This window comes from Schistocerca piceifrons, chromosome 2 (assembly GCF_021461385.2).
Source record: "Schistocerca piceifrons isolate TAMUIC-IGC-003096 chromosome 2, iqSchPice1.1, whole genome shotgun sequence".
Taxonomy (NCBI): domain Eukaryota; kingdom Metazoa; phylum Arthropoda; class Insecta; order Orthoptera; family Acrididae; genus Schistocerca; species Schistocerca piceifrons.
The window spans coordinates 439,764,886-439,785,216 of NC_060139.1; the positions used below are offsets into that span (position 1 = coordinate 439,764,886).

The following is a 20,331-nucleotide window of genomic DNA, read 5'->3' on the forward strand; positions in this document are numbered from 1 at the left end:
ACTTACGTTTAGGGGGGAGCGTGCAGTTTATGAAGTAAAGCCACCACGGCCGCATTAAACCTTTCGCTGCTACAGAGACGTGCTCCCCGCATTCCACGCCGTGCGCGATTTTGTAACCACTGCACTGCTCGCCTGTGCAGACACATAGTGTTCCGACTGCTTTGACACACTTATCATTCGATTTCACAAAAACTATTTGGCCCAAAAATTTGATTTTGACACATCTTCTTGACTGATACCTTCCCCCCATAAATGACTTAATTTTGTTTCGATTTTCAACGCAGTTATATTGCACGAAATTTTGAAGAGTTTGCAGAGGTAAAGTTCATAGCGTATACTTTCCGTATGTTCGATTGTAGTTACCACAATGTTGAGAATGAAATGTGGACAAGATACCTAAATTTCATATAAAATTTACTGTATAACAACATCTCATTTAATTTAAGTACCAGATTGGTGTCGTATGTAATATTGAGAAATATTCCGTCTTTCGCGACTGTAATAAAAGTTTTATTTACACCGGGCGCGTTTGACATTATTTTAAAGCACTTCAATCAATCAAAAGGAAGTACACAAAATACGTTAAACAAAACTGTGGACTTACAAAAACATTAGGACTTGAATATACTGTGTATCAGTGCTCTGGGCTATGTCAAATATAATTTTTGTGTGTGGCACACACAAAAAGCATTTATTTCCTAAAACACTGATCGGCCGACACAAACGTTGAATATTGTGTTACCTCAGCACAAAACTACGAAAGGTGACTTGGCAATGGAGGAGACACAATGCTGTCCAATGAAGATGCTTCAAAAGAGAAAAATGCGTCTGGTCTAAATAAGACGCTTATTACAGTTGCAGAAGAGGAATATATTTCAATACCATTGGTAAAATTGCAACTGTGGAACAAAAACAAGAAAGAGAACATGAGTATTATTGTGCATGTGCCTTACCCTTCATTGTTGTCAATCGCTGTGATAGTCTTCTGCATCGCTGTAGTCAGTGTCGCAGTCCGAATCATCAGGTCTTAGAGTTATGACGATGGGTTCAAGCAGATTGTCAATTACAATTTCCCTGTCCATGTCCTCCTCCTGTAGCCTTTGTGCATGCCGAACACATTCAGCCCATGCTGAAGAAGTAATTCTGTCAAGTGCTTCGTGCAGAAGCCTTTCTGTATCGGCAATTTTAAATGTCACGTTTCGTTCTGCGACATACCCTTTCACTTGTGCCCAAATTAACTCTATCGGATTGTATTGGCAATGGTACGGTGGCAAACGCAAAACTGTGTGTCCATGTTCCTGTGCGATACAATCGATTTCATAAACTTTGGTGCGAGGCTTATGAAGCACTACAAGATTCAACATTTCAGCACGAGTTTGGTTGGCAGTATGTGGAATATTTTTACTTGCAAGCCATAACATGATATCGGCTTTTTTTGTACTTGTTGTGGGTGTCTTGTCAACAACAACAGAGTGATAACTCGCATTGTCCATTACAATCACCGAGTTTGCAGGCAAGTAAGGGAGAAACTGATTCCTAAACCACAATTTAAATGTCTCAGAGTTCATTTCGGAATGATAATCCCCTGAATTTCTCTTTTTTGCCCGGAACACTAATTTGCTTTCTGGAATGAATCCAGAAGCAGAACCAGCGTGAAGCACAATTATTCGTCCACCTTTACCAACTGGTACTTTAAACCCACCCGAACCATCACTCATTTTCCAACACACTTTCCTTGTGTGATTTTGGTTCACCCATGTTTCGTCCAAGAAAAAAATGTTCTTATTCCCGGATTTTCTTACTTCAATAATACGTCTTAAAAACTGTGCCCTTGAAGCAGCGATATCACTATGTTCCATTAAAAACTTTCTTCCGTCATTTGTATGTACATATTTGAATCCAATGTTTTTAAGTATTCTATTCATTGAAGTCATGCTACCTTTAAAATTTATGGTTTCACGCATTTTCACAGTGATTTTTTTACAGTAGGAAATTCGCCTGTGTTGTACATGTTGAGCACTTCTCGTCTTAGAACATCTTTGTCGAAATTATCTAAATTAGTTACAGTCCTCTCACGAGTGCGATATTTCCCTGGCGATATGAAAAGTGGGCTTCCACAGGTCTCCGTAGATAACTTTCTTTCATTGGCAATCCGCTGAACGGTTCTCAAGCTAACGCCTGTCGCTTCTGCAGTGCGTTCCTGAGATCTGGCGACATCCGTGATAGGTCCACCGTTCTCTGCTTCGCGCTTGAAAAAAGCGTGAATCCGGTAAATTATGTCCCTCGCCTGTTTATGGAGAGTTTGTCGCTTACCACCATTATCAGCCATGACAACTTGCAACAAATGCGATAAAAATTCACCAAAGAATAACTACAATCACATTTAACACTCGCACTCGCCAAGACATTCCCAGCAGACCTTTCAGAAAACTACTGAACACTCATTGGCTGTCAGCGGATGCGTGACGTCAGGTGCGTAGAACGAGCCTTAAATCGACCACAGTCGTTCATGGTTCCAACTATACAGAGTGTTCATTTTAATTGGAGACATTGAAATATCCGCAAATCTACACATCGGATCAAACAAATTTATAACTAATTTTTTTTTGTCTCAGAGGGGGACATCCAATGTTACCAAATTCGACGAATTTGTAGTCAAATTTGTTATAATTGGATGTCCCCTTCCGGGAGGAACTAATTTTCATTAGGATTTCTTTTGGCTCTGTGTGTCGTTTTCAAGAGATTTCAATGTCCCCATAAGATGAACACCCTTTATAACATAAACAGTGTTTATAAATTGGGAAATATTCTATCTTTAGCAACTGTAACAAAACTTTCTTTATACCAGAGTCATTTCGCTTTTTTCTAAAACGTTCTGATTAAAACGAAGTTGGCGAAGTACACAAAACTGAATTTTGGACATAATAAAACATAAAACTAAAATATATTGCCAGTGAGGCACAGTGCGCAAACATTTTGTTTTTGTCACAACGGACAGCAAATACTTGCCAAAACATAGATCAGTCGACGAAACCATTGAATATGATGTTGCCAAAGCAGCGAAGCAAAGAATTCCGTCAGACAATCAAATAGCTCGGCAACATACGAGCCGAAATTCTGCTCTAAATAATACTTTTAATACTGCCGCAAAAGAATATATCTCAATATGAATAGTAAAACAGCGACTGCGGAAGAGGCGATATACAAACAAAACGGATAACATGAATATTGTATGTGTGCCTTTTCGTTGTTTTTAATTGCTGTGAAAAGAAATATTGGAGGAGAAAATTACAAAAACTGAAAACTTATTATGATTATAATGAAGCACAGGAAATTTCAAAACATTACATTCAAACGAATAAAATTCATTAAGTAAGACACTTCGCTATTGTTTTTAAATAAATAAAATATTTAGTATGCAACAAGCCTTGAACTCAGAATCTTCCGATTAGCAGCCCAACACCTTAACCATTACGCCAACGCAGCTACTCATTTCTGGCATCTCCTGGAGCACTCTAAACGTTTGCAAAATACCGACAAACACTGTTGGGATGACTATGAATTACTCACGTTGCGTCGAAGTACAATAGGAAATAAACAATTACCGCTGTTCTTTATTGCGAAAAAGCGGTTCGTGAGACTGATACAAACACCTTTCCTTGCTATCGCCTGAATTAGGAGGCTTATTGTTTGTTTGGTTTAATTAATTAATAGAATATGAAGCAATTGGTGTAAAGAATGCTTTTTCCAAACTTTCTATAAAAGAAAGTCTGCTATCAAGACATTGCTTTTGTTCAATTACTTCATTTATGACTGAACGTTTCTAAAATTGAAGACACTCGTCCGTGCTCTGCACTGCAGTCGAGATCTGGCAACGTCGTTCTCTGTTCATTGGCTGACTGTGATTTGTGACGTCAAATGCGCAGAACGAACCTAAACTCGGCCGCCAAGATATATGACGCGCACCTTACTCATTATGACATGTCGTAGTTCACTATACAGAAACAGTAGCAGGTCGAGTAGTCCCCTGTTCGATATGTTAGAGGAATATGACATTGTGAATGGGGTTTCCAATTAGAAGTTATGAAATACTGGCCTGTCCTACAGTCACAGCATGGAAATAGGGTCCCATGCACCCTTGCATATTTAAGGGCCATTGTGTAGCATGTCGTATGTAATGACTGTGTACCAATTTCTGCCATCTGTGACAAAACAAAGAAAATGTTTAAGGCAAAAAGGATGTAGACTTTGCCATACAACTGTAATCAGCAATAAAAAACGGGGGTTCTGATTGAAGATTTCAAAGTTGCATCCCCCCTACCAATGCACGGGGTGGAGTGACGGGTCAGGTGAGGTATCACAGGGTGTCTACCTCCGACACAAAAAAATTGAAATTATAACTTTTTTTTATCCTATGGGTAGTTTTTAAGGTATTTCAATGTCTTTAGTTAAAATGAACATCCTGTATGTCCTCTATGCTTCAATATCAAATAACATAGCTTTCTCACTCCCTTCAAAACAAATTCTGACCTAATCATTCTACCTTCAGACAAAGGTGCCACAACTGCTGTTATGAATCACAGTGACTACTTTGCAGAAGGTATCTCCTAATTATCTGACTGCCAGAGCAATCCTATTCCAGAAGTTCAACACATAACCTACAATTCCTGCTTAAAAACTTGGGCCCTTCTCAGAATCTCCCCCTTGAATCCATTTCTCTACTCACACCTATGATACCCCTCATGGCAACCTTCTACCTATTCCCCAACATCCACAAGCCCATCAATTTTGGATACCCCATTATTGTTAGTTATCGTGCTCGCACTAAAAGACCTTTGGCACTCACTCACCTATTCCTCTAACTAAGTGCCCAAAATCTAGGCTCCCAGATCAAAGATATCAAAGGTATACAAACACATCCATAGCACAGTCATGAGCACCTACATGGCACCCACCTACACCAACCTATTTTTAGGTATCTAGAGGAAACCGTTCTATCCTCCCAGAACCCCAAACCTCTGGTCTGGTTCAAGGTTCACTGATGACCTCTTCATGATCTGGACTAAGGGTCGAGACACCTTATCATCATTACCACAACCTCAAAAACTTCTCTCCTATACATTTCATCTGGTCCTCCTCAACCCAGGGTGTCATATGCTTGGACATTGATCTCCTCCTCTCTAATGGCCCTATCCACACCTCTGTTCACTTTAAACTCATCAGCCACCAACAGTATCTGTGTTTCAATAGCTGCCATTCCTTCGACACCAAAAAGTCCCTCACACACAGCCCGACCACCCTTGGACACTGTATCTGCAGTGACAAATACTCCCTTTCCCAGGATGCTGACAGTCTCACAAAGGCCTACTCTGACAGCCAGTATCCCCTGGACCTAGTCCTTAACAAGATTATTAAAGGGACAGATTGCTGCTCATCGAAATTTTCTGTGTCACTTCCCCACACACCAATCCCCCACCAACATCTGAACCCAGCTACAGAGGAAAGCCCCCTTTGTCACTCTGTACCACCCCATATTTGAACTAGTGAACAACATCCTTCATCAGGGTTTTGATTACCTATCACCCTGTCCTGAAATGACAGAAATCCTACCCATAATCCTTCCCACCCCTCCCAAAGTGTATACTGTCACCCACGCAAACTCCATAACATCCTAGTCCCTTCCCTATGTCGCTCTAACCCCCAACTCATCACCACAAGCATCATATCCCTGTTGAAGACTCAGATACAAGGCCTACCCAATCCACCCACCCAGCATTTCCTACTCCAGTTCTGTCACAGGCTTATCCTACCACATCAGAGACAAGGCCACTTGTGAAAGCAGCCATATCATATACCAGCTCTGCTGCAATCATTGCACACCATTTTATATTGGTTTGACTACCAATCAGTTGTTCATCAGTTCAAATGGCCACCACCAAACTGTGGCCAGCATCATCGTAGATCACTCTTGTGTCACCACATGCAGCTGAATATAACATGCTTGATTACAATGACTGGTTTACAACCAGAGCCATCTGAACCTTCCCCTCCACCACCAGCCTTTCCGAATTGGGTAATTGGGAGTTATCCTCACAGCACATTTTCTGCTCCAGAATTATTCCAGCCTTAACCTAAGTAACCTTCTGTCCCCATATTCTCCACTTAACAGTTCCCACCCCATCTGTCCTACCACCGCCTGTCTGTCACATACCCCCAACACCACCCTGTTTTCATTCCCCACCCTAATTGTGTGCCGCCCTCTGCCGATGTTCCTGCCCATCTTTCCCCTTCCCTGCTCCTCTTCTTTTCCACTTTTCATTCCTTCCTGTAGTCCTGCATGCTCCTCCAGACAGCACTCTTCTCACTCCCCACCCATACCCTACTATCCCTCCTCCTTCCCCGCCTAACTCCAAATTGAAACTTTTGTTCAATGTGCCAGCTGCATTCCAGTCCAAGTTGCCAGAGTTAGCAGTCATATGGTGTGCAGTGTGGTTGCTTGTGTAAATAGTCTTTTTGTTGTGCCTGCATGCAACTCAACATCATCTTCCTTAAATGCTGCCTAAACCATGGAATTGTCCTTTCCTTCTCCCCAATGACCTAACCATAAAAATTCCTTTCTCTGGATCACACCACTCATCCTCCTTTCAAAATGACATTTACCTTGTCACATTCCGTCCATCCCTGGCCCTCACAAACCTGGTACTGCAAAAACACATCTCCATGGCACAGGCTTTCTAAAATCACCTCTGCTCTCTCTGCAAAATACTGCTACTGTGCAATCATTGCTACATACATCACATCACTGAAATTGAATCCCTCAGTACCCAGCACCTGGAGGAACATTCCCGACACCATTACCATAAGTTATCCAACACTGCTGACATCCTACTGCCACCATGGTGAAGCACTATCCACCCCCTAATCTACTCACAGTGTTCCTCCTGTCAACCCCTCATAGCATCCAGACCCTGCCTAGCTGACCTTTTCAACTTGCCATATCCCCGAAAACTTCCTACCAACACTCCACTATATCCAGAAGTGAAACATACCCAGAACACTCCTGTTAAGCTTTCCACCAAAGTCCTCAGCCCCATAGTCAAATTTAACAATGTTGGCCTTGTCAAAGACCTATTCTCTTACTCCCAATCCCTGCAATGGAAACGCTTCTTTGCCACCAGTTCCTCCAACCAAAGACAACCTAATACCAGCACCGAACCTGCCCCTGACCCCCCACCCCCACCACCCAGTACATACTAACACCCAACTGCAATCCTCCCCCCTTCCACCTAACAAACCCTTGGCCATCTCCCAGGAAATCTTTACCTTCATCTTGGCCTCACCACCCTAACCCAGGTCTGTTCCTAAGAACATTAACATTTCAGCAGATGAAAGGACACCCATACACAACCTCAAAGCAAATCAGGAGTTAATCATCTTATCTGCCGACTAAGGTTCCACCACTGTCTTTATGGAACAGACCTCCTGGTGAAAGGCATCTGGTCATTATCTGACTCCTCCACCTATAAACTCTGCTAGAGTGATCTCATCCCAGAAGTCCAACATAATTTCCAATCTCTGCTTAAGACCTTAGGTCCTTCTCAGAACCTCTCCCCTGAATCCATTTCCCTTCTCGCTCCTATGATACCCCACACACCCACCTTCTACTAGCTTCCCAACATCGACAAACACAACAACCTAGGACACCCCGTTTATCTGGCTATTGTGCCCTCACTGAAAGAATTTTGGCATTCAGTCACCAACACTTCCAACCAACTGCCTGAAATCTGGCACCCCACATCAAAGATACCAATCACTCCCTTCACAACTCTCCACCATCCCCACCCCTTTACTTCTTGGATTTCTGCTCACCACTGTTGATACAACCTCCCTATGCATCAACATCCCTCATAAGTGTGGTCTTGCTCCTATTGAACACCCCCTCTCCAACATCCTTCACACTTCAAACCCACTACCTCATCCCTCATACATCCAACCAACTTATCCTAACACACAACTACTTCTCCTCTCAAGGGAAGTCTTTTCTTAATATTGTGGATTGACAAAAAACATAGTAGTGAGCTTAACAGAACATGGGAAGCTACTTTATAATACACAGAGCAAGTATTCGTCTAAAGTACATTCACTCTTCACAACTTCCACTTTGTCATCATTTTTGTGGTAGGCAGACTATGAACACCTTGATAATAAAGAAACATAAACATCGTAATTGAATAAATAGATCATTGGTGAAAAACCTTTTGACAACATGTGCATAAATGTTAAGCATAATTAAAGGGAAAATCAATATAGAAAGGATAACCTGAGAGAAGGTTTGTTATTACACAGTTCAACATAATATATGTGAGTTAAGCACTGCAATAAGCATAGCTTGAGTGGTAGAAAAGAAGGAGTCAGGAAAAAATGTATTTAAAATAACCAGGTAAATTCAATATGCTATGGAAAACTTCATCAATGGAAGTTAAAAAGTTAAGGGTTAGAAGCTATGCACACAGTTACAAAATTTTTAATGTGGGATGGACCCAAGTTTCTGTAGGTTTGGGAGAGAGGAATGTTAGGTGAACTCAGAAAAGGGAGAACACAATGAAAAACAAAATTCAGAAAATTTCAAATTGTCATGGGTTAACCTCTAAATATACTGATTGTGTTGGGCATTCGTAAACCTTGGTGAAGAGAACTGATTACAAACTGCAGCTTGGTTACATTGTTTCTCAAGTGAAGACTGACATCATACTCATTCAACAGAACTAGATCTGAAAATCTTCTCACAAAGTACTTCCAACACTGAAACCACATACATCCCATGGTTGTATGTGTGCTGCTGTCAAGTCCTCTGGGATGACCAGGTGAACAAGTTTCCTGTCCTTGGGGATGACATTCAAAATAGTTTTTTCATACTGACCACCCAACTTCTCATATTTTTAAAAGAAACTAAAGATTAATGGAGATTTTGAATAAAGAATTCAAGAATCTCTTTTTGAAGCTCCAAATGTCCTTATGACAGCATCAAAATCTGGCAAACAAACATCTGACCAAGTCAAAAGATATTTGAAAGATGTTTTCCTTCTGAGTGAGGGAGAAAAATCTGTATTACTGTTAGATTCTTTGGGGATGGTGAATGTGAAAGAACCATTTAGAACGTCATACCTGAGGAGAATGAATGTGGTCATCTGATGATTCCAAATGTATCGATGGCATAGGTACAGCCATGGGATATACACAGCTTTTGATGTTGGAAGAATTTTGTGAGAAGAATTTCAGATCTAGTTCTGCTGAATGATTATGGTGGTATCAGTTTCCACTTGAGAAACAATATAATAAAGCTGCAGTCACTAGTACATAATCCATTCTCTTCATCAAGACCTACCAATGTACTGATTGGTATACATCAGGATATTTGGAGGATCACCTATGACAATTTGAAATCCTGTTGAATTTTGTTTAATACTGAGTTCCCTGTTGTATATACTATGCGAAGAAATGTCATTGATTTTAGGTGCATGGTGTAAAAAAACATTAAGCTTTAAGAATTTCTTTACAGTTTAAAATTACTGGAGTAATTTTGCACCATAATAATGATTACTTATTATTTTCAACCAACAATACACATCTGCGAAATGGTAAACCAAAAACATCAATGTAAAAAATAAAATAACAATTTAAAACATAAAACAAAAATCAGTAAAATCAATAATTAGAATAATAATAAGTTTTTAGATATTTTAATTAGGTAAACTGAAAATCTCCAGCAGGACATTGCGTACAGTTTGTTTTCCAAAAATGGTAATTCGGAAACCAGCATTATTATACATGGATGTACATGGCTCAAAAGCTTCTATAATTTATGTTATAACAAAAGTTTTCCTTTTTCAAAATAAATTAATGGTGGTGGGATATTTTGCAAAATTTCAAATTATTCCAAAAGCTGATTATGCAGTTTTCAAGAAAGTTAATTATATTTCAAAGATATTCCCTTTCAACCTAACATGCCAACTGACATTTTGAGGTGTGTTTTACACATTAAAAGTAAAAATAGGCATAAACAAAAAAACATGTTGTATTATTTTGCCCCCTCTATACATCCACCACATTATGTCAAAATTGTTTACTTACACTATGTGCTCAAAAGTATCCAGACACCTGACTGAAAATGACTTACAAGTTCATGATGCCCTCCATCGGTAATGCTGGAATTCAATATGGTATTGGCCCACCCTTAGCCTTGATGACAGCTTCCACTTTCGCAGGCATATGTTCGTTCTATTAGGTGCTGCACTGAGGGGAAGTATCGATGTCGCTCGGTGAGGCCTGACACGAAGTCAGTGTTCCAAAACATTCCAAAGATGTTCTATAGGATTCAGGTCAGGACTCTGTGCAGGCCAGTCCATTACAGGGATGTTATTGTCATGCAACCACTTTGCCAAAGGCCATTGTCATGCAACCACTCCGCCCAAGGCCGTACATTACGAACAGGTGGTTGATCATGTTGAAAGGTGTAATCACCATCCCTGAATTGCTCTTCAACAGTGGGAAGCAAGAACGTGCTTAAAACATCAATGTAGGCTTGTGCTGTGATAGTGCCATGCAAAACAAGGGGTGCAAGCCCCCTTCATGAAAAACACGACCACACCATAACACCACCGCCTCCAAATTTTGCTGTTGGCACTACACACGCTGGCAGATGACATTCACCGGGCATTCGCTATACCCACACCCTGTCATCGGATCGCCACATTGTGTACCATGATTCTTCACTCCACACAACATTTTTCTGCTGTTCAGTCATCCAATGTTTATGCTCCTTACACCAAGCGAGGCATTGTTTGGCATTTACCAGCATGATGTGTGGCTTATGAGTAGCTGCTCGACCATGAAATCCAAGTTTTCTCAGTTCCCGCCTAACTGTCATAATACTTGCAGTGGATCCTGATGCAGTTTGGAATTCCTGTGTGACGGTCTGGATAGATGTCTGCCTATTACACATTGTGACCCTCTTCAACTGTCAGCAGTCTCTGTCAGTCAACAGACGAGGTCAGCCAGTACACTTTTGTGCTGTACATGTACCTTCATGTTTCCACTTCACTATCACATTGGAAACAGTGGTTCTAGGGATGTTTGGGAGTGTGGAAATCTCATGTACAGACATAAGACACAAGTGACACTCAATCACCTGACCATGTTCGAAGTCCATGAGTTCTGTGGAACGCCCCATTCTGCTCTCTCACGATGTCTAATGACTACTGAGGTCGCTGATATGGAGTACTTGGCAGTAGGTGGCAGCACAATGCACCTAATATGAAAAACATATGTTTTTTTGGGGTGACCAGATACTTTTGATCACACAGTGTACACTTCGGAATGTTCTGTTGTAAAGTCTCATAGATTTGCTTTTAATGGTACTTTTTTTGTTCGTAGTTTCAGCTACTTTTAGGAAGAATTCTTTGGATTTAGTGATCACCAATTTGAATTTGATACCACTTTTCTCACTACGGCTGTGGGTTGATTTGCATAATGCTTTGTTTCACTATTTTTGATGATACTGTGAAGAATTCCATATACCACTTTTAGTCTTGATTAAAGCTAGTCTACTCATCTACATTAAATAAAAGTTCTACAAAAATGAAACAATGGAAACTCCAGGTACGAGTATCAACAATGTAGGAAAAGACAGATCGCTACTTATCATAAAGAAGACATGTCAAGTTGCAGACAGTCGCAATTAAAAAGATACTTACATAAAGCTTTTGGCCGCATCCTCCATCAGTAAAAGAGAGACATGCAGGATCCACACACACAAGTAAGCACACCTCACACTCACAAGACTGCCAACTCCAGCATCTCAGGCAGGAATGCCATTTCAGCCCAAGATGCTGGACCCGGCAGTCATTTGTGCATAAGGTGTGCTTGCTTATGTGTGAGAAAGGTGAATGTCCCTCTCTTACTGATGAAGACTGTGGCCAAAAGCTTGATGCAAGTGTCTTTTAATTGTGCCTGTCTGCAAGTTGGCGTGTCTTCTTTAGAGTAAGTTGTTGTTAAATAAAGTTCTCTCCTCCTGGCGAAAAATACTTTGATCCCAAACGTTAGTCTAAGCTGCCACCATAAAAGTCCCTCTCACTTTGTAAAAGAAACTTACTGTAATGATATCAACTGAAGCAATTCAGGAAAAAACATTAAAAAGTACAAAGCTTTAGAAATACTATAAAAATGGAGATCAACTGAAAATTATAGTATCCCGAAATAAAATTGTATAAGAGAAAATACATCTGCATTTAATTAATTCAATCCTAAGTGAAACATTATCTCACAATATTTCTTCTTCTTCCTCTCCTCAGTAATCACAGGCCCTGCAGACCAGGCACTGCACCATCGATCTGCATCCACTGCCTTCTATCTCTCGCAGTCTCTCTCTACCCTGCGGAAATTTCTATTGCTGCGATGTCCTCCTCTGTGTCATCTTTCCACCTTTTACGATGTCACCCCAATGGTCTTGTTGCCTCAATAGTTCCGTCAAAGGCTTTTTTGGTGATTCTGTTGTTTTCCATTCTAGCCACATGTTCAGCCCATTGCAGTCTCCTACTTTTTAATTTCTGGATGATAGTGGGTTGCTCCATTAGCTGATAAATTTTATTGTTCTTTTGAATTCTCCACACACCATTCTCCAACACTGGTCCCCAGATTTTTCCCATTATTTTTCTTTCGAAAACATTCAGTTTTGCAATAATTAAATGTAAAAGATTTACATGCCACTAACACATGGAAAATTGAATAAGAATAGAGAGTATAATACATTCTACCAAGCACATATTGTGGGACGACATAACATACAGACCACAGCTTCAAATGTTTCAGCATCATCCACAAAAATGTACTTCTCTGTTACAACACATAGTCTCCTGATTGTATCATCAAGCTTCTTTAAAGACTTCCCTGGGAAATAAGAAGAACACCATGAAAATAGGTGTTTTAGGCTCAACAAGCACATGTAAAATGATTATAGCAACCAAAATCAACCAATTCTTATTGTATTATACTGTGAAATATATTTAAGGATGAAGTAAATAAATTGATATATTGGAGATAAGCATGTAGGACTGATGGTGTTACAAGTGTATCACATATAGGCAGTTGAAAAAAATAATATTTTGAAATGCTCTATAAACAGTGGTAAGTCAACAAAACACTGACACACAGAATTTATGGTATCCAAACATCTTGGTGTTCACATTCATTACAGTAACTTAAAGACAGAATTGACTGCACCATTATTACATCACAACTATGCTGCAATGTGTATTCAAAGTAAACAAAACGGAGCAACAAAAAAGTATTATTCACTTTATGTATTTACGTTTTTGAGGTGTTTGCCAAACAGTGAGTTGCCGAAGTAAGGCTGGTACCTCAAAAAATACAGTGTATCCACAAGAGAAGACATTGGAATGTACCTGCAGTTGTGAATATGGAAAATCATCAGCTGTATAACGGAATGACAACAACGAAAATTTGTGACAGACCAGGACTCAAACCTGCATTTCACTCTTATAGCAAGCAGTCGCCTTAAAATTTTGCTATCCAAGCACAACTCACAGTCAGACCCAAACATCCATATGTCGCCAATCATGCATCTACAACCTGTACCGAGCAAGGTGGTGCAGTGGTTAGTGCACTGGACTCACATTTGGAAGGACAATGGTTCAATCCCGCATCTGGCCATCCTGACTTAGGTTTTCCGTGATTTCCCTAAATCGCTCCAGGCAAATGTCAGGATGGTTCCTTTGAAAGGGCACGACCGACTTCCTTGCCCATTCTTCCCTAATCAAATGAGACCGATGACCTGGCTCTCTGGTCTCCTCCCCCAAACAACCCAACTACCCCCCAACAACCTGTACTTTCTGAACAGGGCAGACATTTTACATGAAAGTCAATTCTCTGGTTTCAGCAGATAAATACAGTACTGCAGTTCCTGTGTTATTCTGAATCATGACACAATGTAACAGGCACTGTGATAACTACAGTCATTATGAAATACATGAAATGTATTTACAGTTGTGAACATTGACAACCATCAGCTGTATAATGGAATGACAACAACAAAAATTTGTGGCAGAGCAGGACTCAAATCTGATTTTTCCTTTTATCACAAGTAGTCGCCTTACCATCTGGCTATCCAAGCACAACTCATAGCCGGACCCAAACTTCTATATGTCATCAACCATGTGTCTACAACCTGTACTTCGACATCTATTATGTACATTCTCATACAGGGGAGACACTTTACTTGACATACGATATTGCAATGGCTGTGTTGTTCTGAATTATGATGCAATGTTCCTTCAGGCATGCATGAACATCAGAAGCAACAGGCACTGCAGCGACTACAACCATTATGAAATACATGAAATATATTCGCACTTGCGAATACAGACAACCTTCAATTGTATAATGGATTGATGACACTGAAAATTTGTGCCAGAGTGGGACTCTAACCCCAATTTCCCACTTTCTGGTCACCTTACTATTTGGATATCCAAACATGACCCACGGCCAAACCCAAACTTCCATATGTTGTTTAACCATGTGTCTACAACCTTTACTCAGACATCCATTCGTATATTCCCATACAGGGAAGACATTTTACTAGAAGATCACTTGTCCGGTATTGGCGGATAAATACGATATAGCTGTATCTGTTTTATTCCGAATTATGGTGTTTCTTTGGCACATGCATGCATGTCCAAAGTTGTTCAGTTTCAGGTGCAGCATAATAAATGTCAAGTTACTCAGTGTACAACAGATGACAACCTTCCTCTAACAGCAAGCAACACTGCCACAAGTTGCTGCACCTTAATTTCTCCCATTCAGTAGCATGGAAGAGAAATGGTTGGAACATCGTGCACAGTTGGAGGTCCACTTCGCTGAATACACCATCACAAGTATGGTACGCACTGCACTTCTACTGCTGATGGTCAGTGCCAGCATGTATTGCATGTGCTTAAAATTGTGCCCCAATTCTCATCCCAAGACTACCAGTTACGACAATCTGATTCAGCTGCCGAATGAACATTATGAGAGTCAGGTGCATGTCACAGCAGTAAGGTTTAAATTTTCCCAGCTCAAAAGGCAGACAGCACAAACGTTCAAATACTGGATTCCTGAAATCAAGAGGGCTAACAAGACATTGTAGGTTCAAGTGTTGTTGTGTACTATTTTAAAATTGCTGGATCCTTATCAAAAACAGCACTATCTCCTTTGGAATCTCAGACTATTGTGGACTCAACTGAAGTTCATTTTGAGGCTCCATGTATTTCTGTTATTCAAAGTGCACTTCACAGTCTAAAGTTAATGCCAGTGTTAATAGGGCTCAGACAAACGGTAAACATAGAGGTAAGAACTTTCAGTCTCCTGGTACTATGAGGAAGTCTTGTCCTCAACGGTTTTCTAATCATGACCAAAAAGCTTGTTCATATCATGATGCAAAATGTTTCCAGCTTGGAAAGCAAGGTCATATTCAAACAATGTGTTTTACAAGGCAACCCAAGCTCAAGTGCTGGCTGATGTCATGCAGGCACACGGTCGCAGCATTGCTATCAACAAGTGTAGTCTGTAATAGTGAGACCCCTAAAGCGCTTGTACTTTTCGGATCATGGAACTCTTTTGCTGCTTTCCGTAGACAGGAGAGCAAACATTTTGATCAATTATGAGTGCCTCGAAGGACAATTAAATTTCATTTAAAACACTGGTGGATCTGTTTCCCTTATTAACAAAGACACATATAAAAGATCGGTAGCCCACAGTTCAGCAGTATATTTCTGTTTTGCTGCATACAACAGACACGAAGTACTAGTACTTCATATGTGCAGCTTGCCATCAACTTTTTGTGGAGTTATGAAAGGTACTTCATGCTGGAAACATGGCAAACATTTTTGGTTTAAATTTGTTTAAGTTGTTCAACCTGTGTACAGGGCAATGTGATACAACTCAGTGTTTCAGTGCCTCCCACTAATGTTTCTGACTTGTATGATAAGTAAACAGACCTTTTGAACCAGGTTTAGGGAGGGCTAATAATTCTGAAGCACACATTTCTGTCAAAGAAAAAGTGCAACTGCCATTTTTTCATGCACCACCTGTACCCCATGCAATAGGTGAGAAGGTTGCTGTAGAACTGCAATGATGAAAAGACATTGGGATTATCTAACCTGTTTCTACAAGTCAATGGGCATCGCCCTTGGTCATTCAAAAAAGCCATAAGGCAGTTTGCATCCATGTGCTGATTTTAAAGCAACAGTAAACCCACAAACTGTCATGGATTCTTTTCCTCTTCTATGACCTGAGGTATTAATGGATAGACTAGGGCAGGGAAGATTCTTTTCCAAGACGATTCCCATGAGGCACAATTACCAGTGGACAAGCAGTCCAAGCAATATTTTGTGATAAACACTCACCTAGGTTTGCGCCAGTTTCAAAGACTACTGTTCGGAAGTGCTTCAGCTCCTGCTGTTTTTCAACAGTTCTTGGAACAATTAATGACAAGAGTCCCTCTTGTACAAACTATTTGGACAATATCATTGTTGCAGGTCATATGCCTGCTGAACATTTGACAAATTTAGGTTGGTTGTTTCAAGTTCTTTCTGTGGCTGGCTTAAAGTGCAACAAGTTTAAGTGCTCCTTCTTCCAAGACACATGATAAACACACAGAAAATTCACGCTGCTACTTTGTACTTTCCTGCGAATTCATTAAAACCAATGTGCAAATTGATGCTTCTGTGAACCGGGAGCACCAGAGAAATGATATTTTTGTGTGGTCCCAAGAATGTCAGAATGCATTTTAGCAAGTAAAGAACTCATTATTAAGCCACTGTTGTTAGATACATTTCGATCCGGGTAAGCCCATTTTGTTAACTGTGGATGCATCTTCTTGTGGGATTGAAGCTGTATTCTCCCACAGAATTGATTCTTCTGACAGACCTACTGTTTTACCTCAAAAACTGTTAACAAAGCACAGAGTAATTACAGTCAGCTTTAAAAAGAGATAATCACCATTATCTACAGTTGTTACCAATTTCCACCAGCTTTTGTAAAATCGGAGCTTCTATATGATTACAGATCATTGGCCTTTAATGGCCTTGTTCAATCCTTACAAAGCCTTTCCCACCTCTGACAGCACAAAAATTGCAATGCCACATTCTGATGACTTATATTGATTACCAGTCGGTATTAACACAGCATTCACCTGAGGAATCATGTTTTCAAATTGATACTCAGGATTTTTAAAATCTTTAAAGTTTTACTCTCAATTTTCAGCATAGTGCTGCAGCAACTGCTTCTGACCCAGCTCTTCAGGTTTTTTCAAAATATGTGCACCATAGGTGATCTTGTATTTTAAAACAAATTCCCCACCCAGTGGCATGTTTCTGTCTTTTCTTGTCACATGCTACCCGCACGGTCAGGTGTCCTGCTGTTGCAATTGGTGAATGACAATGTGCATCTTGTGATACCTCAATCCCTGTATGGGAAGTTTTGTCTTTACCGCATCAGATTCATTGGGGTATATGTCACACAAAGCTACTTGCCCAATGTCATTGTACATGGTAGGGTATGGATGCCTGAACTGCATGAATGATGTCTCATTGCAAAGATGTTTGGAACATCATTCAGCTCCATCACAATGTCTTTTTGAGTGGCCATGTCCGCATACAGTAAATTTCCTTTTGTTGTCCCTATGACATCCAACACTACTGCAAATATGGTTTCAGCTTTGTCTTCTATTTTTTGTCTTGAAGTTATTCCTGAGGTCATTGTCTTGGACAATAATTCACACTTCACTTCGCCAAATTTTCAGCATCATCACCAGCATCCAGCACGTGTCTATTGCAACTTTTCAGCCTCAGTCTAACTGTGAAGCTGAACAGTTTGTTCGGACATTCTAAAAGTGTCACAGAGAGCAAGCATATAAGCAAGGAACAAATAATTTTTATCAACATTTAGAAAAAATGAACTAAATTGATTTATTTTGTGGATGTGATCGAGCCCTTCATGTGTTCCAGAGTGAATGCACCTAGGTGGTCATAGTTAATCAGATGGTGATAGTTGATCAGGGAAAAACTTTTTTTTTTTTTTTTTTTTTTTTTTTTTTATAATCAGCCAGTTCATAAGTGAAATCATTGCTGCCAACAAAGAAGAAACCCATATTGGTTCAAAGAATATTATTTCTGAAATGATGTTTATGCCAGACAGAGAATAAAAAACCTGTTTTTTCATCAATATGTGTATACTTTTCAAATGACCATCAGAATGCACTTTATTGAAAATTTTTCTTTAATTTAGATAACATGTAAGATGAACACCACAAAAAGTTAAACAAGTTCAATGCTCCACATTATCAACAACTGCTGTGAACACGCTACATGGATGTGTGGTAGGCATAACAAAATCACAGCCACACATGCCTAGTATTATATCCAAAACAAGCATTTCTCAAAATCATAAATGCCAAACCCTCTCTATCTGTTCAAACACAATGAAAAACTATATTTCACATATTTATGTAAAGGATTCTTCTTTAATCGCTACAGAAAAATTACAATCACTAATAAAATAATTTTTCTGTTGGACAGAATTCTAAAAATTAGTTATATTACATTAGATGAGATACACTGTTCCATCAATAGACCCACAAGAAGAAGACCTTCACAGAAGTGAAGCCTCTCAGAAAAGTGAAAATACAAAACGCAATATTTACAAAAGAACTGTTACAATGATAATTCCAAATATCCTAAGTGAAATGGTCCATGGATATGCAATAGGTAAAAAGTTTTCAACACTTCTTTATCTACAATTTGGTACAAAATTATTTACAAACATATAATTGTGTTACACTGTGATCAGAAACTGCCTAAAAAGCTTGTCATGATGTTGCAGGGTAGGCTGTCCTGAGCAATAATTAATAAGAAAAAAATTCAATATGTTTTGCCATTTCCTAGTTAGTTAACATTGAATTTACCTTTGGCTCAGGTTCAGTCCTCACTAATGTCATACCTAATTTTTGTATCATTGTCTTGTTCAGTTCTAGGAAACCAAATGAAAAACATGTTTGGCGACACTATCTCTAGCAGGTCACATGAATTTGCATGTGCAACAGCCTGGTTGGCTGACTTAACACTAATTAACTCAAAAACAGCACAACATACCAAATTTTTTCCTTGACAATTATTTCTCATGCAACTTACCCTGCAACACCCTTACTGGCTTTTCAGACTGTTTCTGACAACCCTGTATACAGAGGTGTATAAGATAATTCCTGAGGTTTAGATTTTGTTAATACTATATGCTTCATTCTGTTCTCCTCAATTTGGTAATGTAGTGAAAAAGTCACCGTTAAGCCCTTTGCACTCTTGAACTACATATTATTCAAAACCAGACTTTCTATAGGTGCCAGCAAGTTTTTCAAAAGTTGTGTTTCAGAATAATGCCAACCTTTCATAGGTTTTTCCTGATCTAAGCCTAAGTGAACAAGTCTTTATTTATACTGCTTGATTTCCTAACACTGGTGCCATGTATGAACTGCTGCTTCTTTCAGTTATTGTATATAAAGGTAAATGATTACACTTTGCAACAATGAAAATGTAAATCGAATGAAAATACTCAATTCCTATCAATTCTAACATGCTGACCGCAAATATCACAATGACAATTCAAAATTAGCTCTAGTTTTAATTGTATACTCTTTTATTACAGTGAGATAATTATACACAGATTTTTTATGTTAAAGTTTAAAATCAAATATTATAATGGATTGTCAAAGTCATAATGATTAGTAACAATGGATTATATTATTGTCCCTGTTCTTGGTTGTGTGCAATATTTTGGATACAAACATTTTGATACCAATTTTAGTGATCTTTTTGTCTCCCTCTTCTTGAACTTCAGTGACTTCATTAATGCACGTAATAATTTTTACACATTTGTCTCCAGATTAACTATCAGTTGTTCAAGTTGACTGCTACTGAAGAGAACAAAAATGCCACAGTTTGTGTTAACAGTGCTGACACATTTTGCTATGTGTGTGTGTGTGTGTGTGTGTGTGTGTGTGTGTGGAGAAGTGACATTTACTTCGCAAAAACAGCAAATAGCTCCATTGATTAAAAAAGCTTACAGTTGTTATTTTGGGTGCAAAATAGATCATCAGGATAAACCCTGGGCTCCACATGTGATCTGCAACACTTTTGCCAGCAACCTCAGGAATCTCATGCATGAGAAAGAACGTTCAATGCCCTTTGCAGTGCCCATGATCTGGCAAGAGCCAACAAACCATGTCAG

General features: G+C 39.5%; 1 protein-coding gene across 1 annotated transcript in view; it reads right to left on the reverse strand.

The window, feature by feature from the left end:
• LOC124776796 (piRNA biogenesis protein EXD1-like) overlaps positions 1-20,331 on the reverse strand; it is a 228,305-nt gene that overhangs the window by 137,319 nt on the left and 70,655 nt on the right. Inside the window, exon 4 of the mRNA XM_047251936.1 lies at positions 12,848-12,945. Within this exon, the coding sequence (XP_047107892.1) occupies positions 12,848-12,945 (98 nt within the window). The remainder of the gene's footprint in view (positions 1-12,847; positions 12,946-20,331) is intronic.